Source organism: Solanum tuberosum, unplaced genomic scaffold (genome assembly GCF_000226075.1).
Source record: "Solanum tuberosum cultivar DM 1-3 516 R44 unplaced genomic scaffold, SolTub_3.0 scf00196, whole genome shotgun sequence".
Lineage (NCBI taxonomy): Eukaryota > Viridiplantae > Streptophyta > Magnoliopsida > Solanales > Solanaceae > Solanum > Solanum tuberosum.
In genome coordinates this window covers 302,658-313,734 of record NW_006239123.1, presented here as the reverse complement: position 1 = coordinate 313,734, position 11,077 = coordinate 302,658, and the positions used below count along the sequence as shown (strand labels likewise).

The 11,077-nt window shown below is 34.7% G+C and overlaps 1 protein-coding gene across 1 annotated transcript; it reads right to left on the bottom strand.

The window, feature by feature from the left end:
• Positions 1 to 230: 230 nt before the first annotated feature.
• Positions 231 to 10,559, bottom strand: LOC107062104 (pentatricopeptide repeat-containing protein At3g22150, chloroplastic-like). The gene is made up of 4 exons (XM_015312335.1): positions 10,460 to 10,559; positions 2,984 to 3,098; positions 905 to 1,277; positions 231 to 797 (listed from the first exon to the last, which is right to left on the bottom strand). The coding sequence occupies exons 1-4, from the start codon at positions 10,557 to 10,559 to the stop codon at positions 231 to 233; spliced, it is 1,155 nt and encodes a 384-aa protein (XP_015167821.1).
• Positions 10,560 to 11,077: the final 518 nt, after the last annotated feature.

The window sequence follows — 11,077 nt, the reverse complement described above, 5'->3', positions numbered from 1 at the left end:
TAACGGCTAAATCCCGTATTCTTCACCTATCAGCTCAAATATTTGAAGGCCTGAATCAACCAATCCGATGTAGTTGCAAGTAGACAGGACTGCTACAAAGGTAACAACATCTGGTTCTAAACTATTCTGCCGCACATAGTAGAACAGTGTTATAGCTTTCCTACCCATCCCATGAAGGCCGTACCCCAAACTCATATTTGTATATGTCACAGAGTTCTTCTCAGGAGATTTTAGAAAACACTTTCAGCATAATCAATGATTCTTGATTTTGAATACATGTCTACCAAAGCAGAAACAATATAAACATTGTTCTCAAACAAATTGTGAATTGCAAAATAATGTAGTTGCTTGCCTATTGCTATACTTCTTGACTGGCTGCATGATTGTAGGATTGAAGCTAAGGTCACATCATTTGGCTTCACATTCTGCTCAAGCATCTCCTTGAAGACAGCAAAGGGTTGTTCAATTAATCCATTTTGTGTGTTTCCAGCAATCTTAGCATTCCACTGGAATATTGCTTGTTCTTCTCTAATCATATTAGATTTGGCATACATGTCTATCAGGTTACTCTCCATGCCTTCAAATTGAATATTGTGCCTCAGAAGATAAGCATGGGTCTGTTTACCAATTTCCCTGTCCCTAAGATTTGATGCCGCAAAAAGTAGGATGGTAATTGTTATATCATCAATTGCAACCCATAGCTTTTTCATCTCATATAGAAGCATCAAATCCTCATTATCCAGTTCATTTTGTACCAAAGCAGACACTATGGTTTTCCATGACACTATATCTCTTTCCTTCATGCCATTAAAAACATTAAATGAATTGTCAAAATGGTTACACCTAGAATATGTGGCTATCATAGCATTAAGTGAAATAACTTGTGATGCAACTGTGAAGTTGCCATCAGAGCAAATACAAATGTCACATCAGCAACTCTAAAATCCCCTATTTCTGATACAGGAATTTCTTCGATCTTCAAAAAGATGAGTTTGTAAGTTTTGGTATGAGTAATGATATTGTATTGATCGGCAAGAAAAACATTAGTAAAACTAACAACAATTGGCTTAATGCCTAATCTCATCATCATAACAAAATACTTCACTGCTTTCGAAAACCTCTTCCTTTTCACATACCATGAAAACATAGTATTCCACGCAACAACATTTCTTTTATGCATAGTTCTAAACACCCTTTCAACTAAATCACAATCAGAACCATTGTCCAATGTAAGACAGGTAGCAGAGTACATTTTCAACAAAGAATTACTAACAATCCTACTAGAACGGATCCCAGAACGCAGAGTATTTCACTGAACAACATTACCTAAAAGAATCCATTTGGTCTCCACGCAAGCCTTGATAACATAGGAATAAGTATACTGATCACATACGGATGAAACCACATGTTTCAATCGAGAATAGAATGAAATTGCTTCATGGAGCATGTTATTACAGATAAACCCAATGATAATTGTGTTCCAAAGGACAATTGTTGGTTGAGGAATTGTATGGAACAGTTGGCGGGTGAGATGGGGTTAAACGAAAGTGAATTGTTCTGGGTTTTGACTCTGTGAAAGTGCAATGTTGGTCGGTGAGGAGTAGAGAAGAATAATTTGGGAGATGGGTTAAGCTCAAAGATGGAGCCTGTGAGAAAGTTGAAAAAGATAATGTTTTGGTCTTACAAATACTCATTCATTTCAAAATTATGATCTTACAAATATTTGGTCTTACAAATACTCATCCACTTCTCATGAAAGCAAGCCTAGCCATTGACAATTAAAAAAAGTAAAAATCTACATATTTAATCGGAAAATATTGTAGATCTCAGTAGTTGGAATTAATATTTTGTATTATATTGGTGATGCAGTTAAGACCAAATACACCTATGAAGATGTACTCTATCCACCTAGAAATATAATAATATATGAGATGTTTAGAAGCACATCAACGTGGTCATTGAGAAATAAGAAATTTTGAAATTATGTTTTAGTAAAAATGTAAGATGTGCAATCAATTACAAGAAATGAAATGAACATCAATTCAGATTATTAATGTCGTCCTCAAGAATTGTACTGCAAACTGACATGTGTTCCTATTTTGTCCAAGAAGACCCATTTCACCATTCTACATATTCTTTTGAATTCTGGTTTTGCATTTCACCATTCTCCGAGGAAATGCTTTGGTCATTTCCTGCAATTGGTTGTTGATATCCTCGTTGGTCGTAAGAGTATTCTTAAAAAATTTATCCTCCTCCTTAGTCTAAAAGGGGTTATTGCATGTCTGATCGATGTTCGTTTTCTTTTGGATCAATAATGAAAGCTTTAACATGAAAAAGGTAAGCTCATCAAGAGGATTAAGAAAACGGAGAAGAGTCAATATATGACCAAAAACTACCATAAATATCGGGAATCTAAAATTAGATTTTTTGTACCCTATAACACTTAGTAATAAAAAACAATCACGGCAACACACATTCTTTTAAATCAGTTATGGATACTAAGAAAAGTAATGAGGGACTAGTAAAAGGAACAAACATGAAGATACATTTGGTATACTACCTGAGAAGTCCCCAGAGATACGAAGCATATTATGAGAGCATTTGCATTCTTTACCTTTTCTATCGTACTGAAGGTTTTGTAATAAGAAAGAACAGTACAAATAAAAAAACTATTCATCTCAAGATATGAAAAAAATATAGCATTGAGTCTATACTTTTGTTCTTGTTAATGATGCAAACAAAAAAACATCTATGGCCTTGTACCACATAATGGGAAAGAAATCTTGTCAATCCAACATTTGTTATCAAAATAGAAGGAAAAACTCATATTCCCTTGTAACACAATCTAACCACTTAAAACTAGGGACTGTGCTAAGACAAAATATATCCTGGACAAGAAATCAAAAGGAAAGCTATACAAATTCATGTTTTTCCTTTTTGAGAAAGACTCAATTCTCTATACATTATCTTTCAACAACAGAACCATGTTAAAGAAGAGTCCCTAGAAAATGTTGACACAATTTTCTCTCCTGAGATAGAAACAAGCAGAATCTCATGATAATCAAGTAGGTCAGTATCACTTTGCATCTCTTCAGAATCTACACCAAAAACAACATATAAATCAACCATTTGTGATTGAATACACATTATCTTGTGTCGTCATTACCTTTATACATCATGAAATAGCAAATTATTGATCATGTGAATAGAAGATTTACAAAACCAACAAACAACAACATACCAAGTGTAATCTCACAAGTGAGTCTGGGGACGGTAGAGTGCACGTAGACCTTACCCCTACCTTGACAGGTAGAGAGACTAATTCTAATACACACTTGGCTCAAGGAAAAACATATAAAGCAGATCGAGAAAGAGAAGATTTACAAAACCAACAACAACTGCATATCCAGCGAAATCCCATAAGTGAGGTATGGGGAGGGTAGAGTGTCTATAGACCTTTACCCTACCTTGGGAGGCAGAGAGGTCATTTCTCATTGACCCTCAACTCAAAGAAAAGCATATCAAATCGAAAAAGGAAATTTTACCTAACCATGACAAAACAATTTAAAGGGAAAGCCATGAAAGATCTTGCTTTTTCCCTTCAAATAACCAATTATATCTCTAAAAATTATCTTTCCTAAACAAAAAGTATGTTAACAAAGAGTACCAAAAAATGCTAGCACAACTAGCAAAATCTGATGATCACAAAGCATAGTCAAAGCAAAATTCTAAGTGACTCAATCTACAGTTATAAGTTGTATCACCTATAAAAACAAGCATTCAACCAAAAAGGAATAAATCTATAATTTCAAGTATATATATGTGTGTGATTCCTCTTTGGTTGAATTCTTATTTCCATAGGTAATACAACTTATAATTGTAGATTGTTTCAATCAGAAGTTTGCTTTGATTGGTGCTTTGTGATCATCAAGTTTTGTTAGTTGTGCTGACGTTTTTTGGTACTCTTCATTAACATGCTATGTGTTTAGGAAAGTTAATTTTTAGAGATTTGATTAGTTCTTTGAAGGGAAAAAGTAAGATCTTTCATGTCTTTCCCTTTAAGATATTTTGGCATGGTTCAGTAAAGCTTTCCTTTTTCGATCTGCTTTGATATGTTTTTCCTTGAGTTGAGGGTCAATCAGAAATGACCTCTCTACCTCCCAAAGTAGGGTAAGGTCTATAGACACTATACCCCTACCCATACCTCACTTGTGGGATTTTACTAGATATGATGTTGTTGTTAGTTTTCTAAATCTTCCCTTTCTTGGATCTGCTTTTTTTTTGTTGAGCCAAGTGTGTATCAGAAATAGCCTCTTTACCCCTCAAGTTAGTGGTAAGTTCTACGTACACTCTACCCTCCCTGACTCACTTATGGGATTACACTTGGTATGTTGTTGTTTGTTGGTTCTGTATATCTTCCATTCAAATGATCAATAATTTGCTATTTCATTATCTATAGAGGTAATGACGACACAAGAGAATATGAACTTAATCATATATGGTAGATTTATATATTGTTTTTGGTGTAGATTCCGACGAGATGTAAAGTAATACTAACCTACTTGAATATCATGAGATTCATCTTGTTTCTATCTTAGCAGAGAAAAATTGTGTCAACATATATGGTAGATTTAACATGGTTTCCATGGTTGAAAGTAAATGTATAGAGATTTGAATTTCTCAAAAAGGAAAAACAAGATATTTTTATAGCTTTCCTTTTGATTTCTTGACAAAATGACGTAGTATAGGAACTAATTAATTAGGAAAAGACCCAACTAACCCTAAAAATTAAGTGACAAGCGACCACTGATGGACCCAGTCGATGGACCGTCGTCTGACCCACGACTCGTCCTGGTGGATCATCATTTGGTCATCAAAGACTCTGATTTGGGGCTTCGTACCACAGACCCTGATAACGAACCGTGGTATGACCTATGGTCCATAGGTCTGGCCGTAGTTATTGGCTCTCAGACCATAGCTAGGCAGGCTATCCATGGACCACACCTATGGTCCGTGGTCCTATCGACATTCCGTGGGTGGCCGGCGTGGTTTGGCACCTGCAACATCTGCAAAGCTGCTATTTGGTCTTTTTGAATTCGTGGTGTTACAACTTGTGACCCAAATCAGTGGAATTTGCTTATTGACTAGAGTTTTGCTTCCTCAGAAACCCTCCATGCTTTTTGACTATTTTCTGAAATCTGATAGTAAGATAGGCCATTTCCTCATAATATTTTGATAGGTGACTTAGTGATGGTTTTAGTTCCAAGAATTTGCCTTTCCTTTAGTCCTTTTTGGAATTTTTGTGTTGCTTTTTTAGTTCGTATATTTGAAGATTCTCAATCAGCTCGTCCATGGTAAGAGTGTTCAGGTTCCTAGCTTCAGTAATAGCATTTACTTTGCTTTACCATGACTTGGGAAGGACTCGGTGAATTTTACGAACCTTCTTGCTTGGATGAATAGTTTCATCAAAACATCGGAGCTCATTGGTGATGGAAGTGAAACTGGTGTGCATCTCATTAATGTTCTCTCCTTCTTTCATGTTTAAGGTTTCATATTGAGTAGTGAGCATGTCCACCTTTGATTCTTTCACTTGGATGTTTCCTTCATGGGTTGTATTCAGACAGTCCCAGATCTCCTTGGTTGTTTCAAATGCTGAGATCCTGTTGTATTCATGAACACCAATTCCACAAACTAGTATATTCTTGGCCTAATGGTTATTTTCCTATTTTCTTTCTTCTAGCTTCATCATATTCTCTTTTTTTTTTAGGAACCACCCTAGTTATCTCTCCTTCATTGATATCCTTAATGGGAAAATAAGGTCCATCAAAAGTTATTTCCTATAGTTCATTGTCATCTTTTATAGTATAATCATACATTCTAGTCTTCCACTACATGTAGTACTATCTATTAAAACGAGGGAGACATGTAGTAGATTGTCCTTCTTCTAAGCTTGGTAGGGCTGCCATCATTGCAGGATCCTTTCTTGATGTTATTAAGATATAAAGTACCGCTCTGATACCAATTTATGAGATGTGATATTCCACTATGTAATAAGGGACAAGGTTGAGGATACACTGGTAATGCAATAGAAGAGACTAAACTATAAAGTAAACACGACAAGGAGTTTTATGTGAAAACCTTCTTGCTCAAGGGAGAAAAACAACATGTCACAAGATTTTTTTAACTGTTTTCACTATTTTCAAGCAACAAGTGAATACAGGCTCCAAATGCATATACAAAGATTAAACTCTTAGTCTCCCAACCTATAATAACCCTATTACAATAGCAGTCAAAGTAATACATGTATTGCCCACTATATTAACTAACTCTAATTAATATAGACTTCAATCACACACCACAAAATTACCTCTAATTATGTTCATGTGTTAACTTACCACACACTGAATGTGTTCCTTTATACATTTGGAACAAATCTTACAAGTTTACCGCATCACAAGCATTTCGTATCAAACAACCAAAACACGCACTTGATAACTCTATCAGGTCCCTTCAAGTGTGTGCTGAAAGCTTGAGTTCTTCAAAGACAAAGTTTACACTTGTTGTTTTCTTTGAATGTTTTGAGTAGGTTGTTTCATGTCACTGAAGATATATTATCCTTTGAAAAATATAACCTAGTGTCTTATGATTGGTTGAGTACAATTGACTCGTTGCTTGTGCCCACAAACTGTGTTAGAACTGACGGCTTTTACCATTATTCACCAATTGACTTCATAAACATGATCAACTGTGGGACCAGATTGCATGTTTGTGAGCATCATCAAATATTCTAATACTAACAGTTTAACATCCCCAAAAAATCTTGCAACACTATTGACCAAATTCCACAGGACTTCATTTGGGGATCTTCTTCCTACAAGAGAAATCTGCATTACATTTCTTGGGAAAAAGTGAAATCCCCTATAGAAAATGGTGGCCTTGGCTTAATAGCTTCCGAAGAAAAAAATAAAACGCTTCTCACCTGGTTAATTACTTTCCGTTCTCTTGGATCTTAAAACTCAACACTTTGGCGAAAATAAAAATGTTCATGTGGTTGTGTTCCCAAGATCGAGTCCCAACTAGCGCTTACCTTCACTACATTGGCATCGATACTGACCCTTTGTGTCCTATATGTCACCTCAATAGCGAATCAATTACCCACATCTTCGTACAATGTAATATAGCTCAAAAATTCTAGTACGCCTTAGGCATTAATATTTCCCAGTTACCTCCCCAATATGACCACAATTACATTCCCTCAAAAGGTAGAAACCTCCAGACACTGACTACCCTTACCACTGGATAGATTGATTTCCCTTTGCATTATGGAATATATTGTTAAACATGAATGATAATATCCATAATGACGATTCGGCCTTTCCATCGGAATTTGTAGTAAGGAACAGAACCACATAACACATGCAGTATACTCATACCCTTATTCACCATATCGCCACCACCACCATTCATATTCAGTGGTTACTGCCCCTGAACGGTTAATATAAAATAAAAACTGATGGTTCCTTCTCTAAGAACAAAAGAAGACGTGAACTTGTGGTCTCATAAGTGATGTCTGTGGTAACTGGATTGGGGGATTCTATAAAGGGTGCTACATGCATAGTAATATCATGACAGAGCTGGAAGCTTTTGTCACTGGCCTAAATATGGTCGATGCTCATAATCTCCTACCCCTAGAAACTGAAACAGACATGATTGACATCTTAGAATACTTAGAGCATCCTCAAGCAACTTATAATTGTATAACTGCAATTTGCAGGTTAACTATGAAAAAGTTAGCGATTCAAGTGGTCCACCATAGCTTTCGCCAAGCTAAAAAAGTAGCAAACGTTTTTTTGAAGATTAGGTTCCAAGCTAATAATGACCAAAATGCCACACTTTTTGTTAACTCCTCCTGAAGCTGTAGAAGCAAGCCTCATCAAAGCATATACCAAGTTGGAGCTCTATCCACTAAACTAGTAATATGGTCTACATGTAATAAGTTAGCCCGTTTAGGGAATCTATCTGTAATCTCTAGTACTAGTAGCAACAATGTAACTTCCGCTTAACTATATATAATATATCCATTTTTTATCAAAAAATATATATCATTTATATATTCATTGATGGAAATAATATTGAAGTTTTATTTTATTGGTTTCCTTATATGAACTAGTTTTGACGCACGTGCATTGCACGTGAATATCAAACCATGTACCACACTATTTCTAAAAATAACATGAATATTATTTTAAAAAATAGTCACTCTTAAAATATCTTAGTTACACCTCTTAAATATACTTTCTCCTCCCTTCTCTATAGTGCATGACTTTGTTATTATTTTATTGTTGGGGTTCTTACTTTTAATATAATATAATATAAATATTATTATAAAATATAAAAGATATACTAAATTTGATGTTTTTTAGTTGGAGTATTAGATTAATTCAACATTCATGTTCGGGAGTGTTCTAATTTCACTGACCTTTGATATTGTCAACGTCGGTAAATCAATCTTGAGGTTTTAAGAAAAGAAGAATAGAAAATATTAAAAAAAAAACATAGTTTAAAAAATGTGAGGAAACCCCTCCATTTATAGTTAAAACGTGTAGAATTAGTATGTGCATATTGTTCCTTCTCATAAAAATATAGAAGATACACTAAATAGGCTGTTTTAAGAAGAAGAAGAATAATGAATATTTAAAAAAAAATGTGGTTTAAAAATTTGAGGAAGCCCCTCTTTTTATAGACAACAAAGGGTAGTGTATGAAAAACAGCTTATTGTGGCTTATCAAAAAGATGTCACAAACCTTTAGGAAACTCACAACCCTTTAGAAAGATCACAACTCATCGGAAGAGTCATAACTCTTCGGAAAAGTCACAACTCTTCCAAAAGTCACAACCCTATAGAAAAGTTACAACCCCTCAGAAAGGTCACAACTCATCGGAAAAGTTATAACTCTTCGAAAATGTCACAACCCTTCAAATTTCGCTGAACTGCGAACTACTCACTCAACAAATGCAAATCACATTTGAGTTTTTATGAAGAAGAAAAAGAGTAGAAAATCAGAAAAATTGTAGTTGAAAAATGAAAAGAAACCCCTATAATTATAAATAAAAGAATAGTATGAACAAGTGTTTATTGTGCCTTATCAGAAAAATCACAATCTTTTAAAAATAAACTTCATTTCCCATTCACACTTTTTAAAACTAAGCAATTCCCAACATGAATGGGGAATGACTATAAGGAAAAGGCATATGGACAAATGTGTGATACCAACAAATATTAATTGCATGTTGATAAGTAGGTTTCCCTTTGAACTTTTCGTAGTGAACTCATACCAGATGCACTTGATCTATCGGTAGATGCGGTATATTTGAACTATAAAACTCTGTTGTATACCTAGACAATACAAGTCACACAAGTAACCCTTAACCGTTTATGGTTCTCAAGGTTGAGTTTGTCTTAGTCTTGAAAACCTCCTAATTTCATGAGTGCGTATAGAATTGGTCTTGACTATCATTATCCCTGAAGCAGCTTACACATAACACTCACATAGGTATTTCTAAACTCTTTATCCTATACACAAACTATTTGTTCATACTTGACAAATTTAGAAATCATTCAAAAACTTAAACATTAATGCTATATCCATGTTTTTGAACCTTTTTTCATCATGAGCATGAATTGACTTCTTCGATAATGTTGAACCATCAAAAAAACATTATTTGACACTAATTATAAGAAAAATTAGTTTTTATATGATAAAGCTGTAACGATTCAAAGTATACCCTAGGTGTAATATGTCTTATAGAACCCCGAGAGGCCCTTGACAAGTCACTTAGCATACATCATACAAGATAATAGAGATAAAGAGTTCAAATAATAGCATTTTCTATATCAAAAGAGTTTGACAAAGAGGAAGTTTAACAGAAGTCTCAATAAGCCATTAAATACATCATAAAGAAAGTAATCCATACATTAGAGACAAATTCTGAAAATGGAGATTACATAAAGCAGTAAAGGTATCTCGGTCCTTGAAACAAGAGGACTTACCAATCTTCGAAGTCAATGAAATTGACTAGCAATGAGTATGGGAGGTAGGAGCATCGGACCCTACATTAGTGAAATAAGCTTTAACCATGGAAGATAAGAGTGAAGAACTTGTTTCAGCAATGAGAATGTACTCATAATGTTTGCTAGTTGTTCCCCCAACATGCTTACAGAAGTCTCCTACTTTATAAACAGTACAACAACAAGACCATATTATGCCTTTCTTCTTAATTTTCCCAATTTTTTTTCTTGTCTCCTCTTCTATGAAAACAACTTCTGCATTTTCTTGAATTACATCACAATCTAAACGACATGAAAGTATTGTTGCTGTACTCTGTTTTGGGTCATTTACTTTCCTTTTTCTACATTTTCCTTCTCTTTTCCTCCTACCCCGCATATTTTTCTTCTTACCTGAAACAGAAGAATCTTGATTATCCTCTGATGAAATTGGTTCATCTTTAGCATGTTGCTCTTTCTTCGAATGGCGATTTCGTTTCCTGCTTCTCCCCATTGAAGAATTATTAAGAGTTGTGTCATCTTCAGTGAGATAGCCTCTTATGGGGTTAGCCAAAAACTCTTCTTTATCCTTTTATCAGGTAATTTTGCACCATATTGCAAGTCACTCATGTTATATGAAGATTCGGAACTCCAAGAACTAGAACTGCTTCTGTGTTTTCTTGATCTTCCTGCCATTTTTTCATGTCGGGCAAGAAATTGATAGTAATCACATAGTATAATTATGAGATGGATGAATATAAGGACAAGGGATCAAGCAAACAACTTGATTATAGTATAGGTCTGATGTTGTTGTGAATTGTAAGCAGCAGATTAGGAAAGTTGTTCATAGTATAGGTCAGATGAATTCACATGAAACTACCGACTTTCCCGATCTGCCTCTTACTGTGCACAACAACATCTGACCTATACTATAATGAAGTTATTTTCTTGATCTCCCGTCCTTCTATTCATCCATCTCATAAATATACTATGTGATTCTATCAATTTTTTGCCTGCCGTGAAAAAATGGTA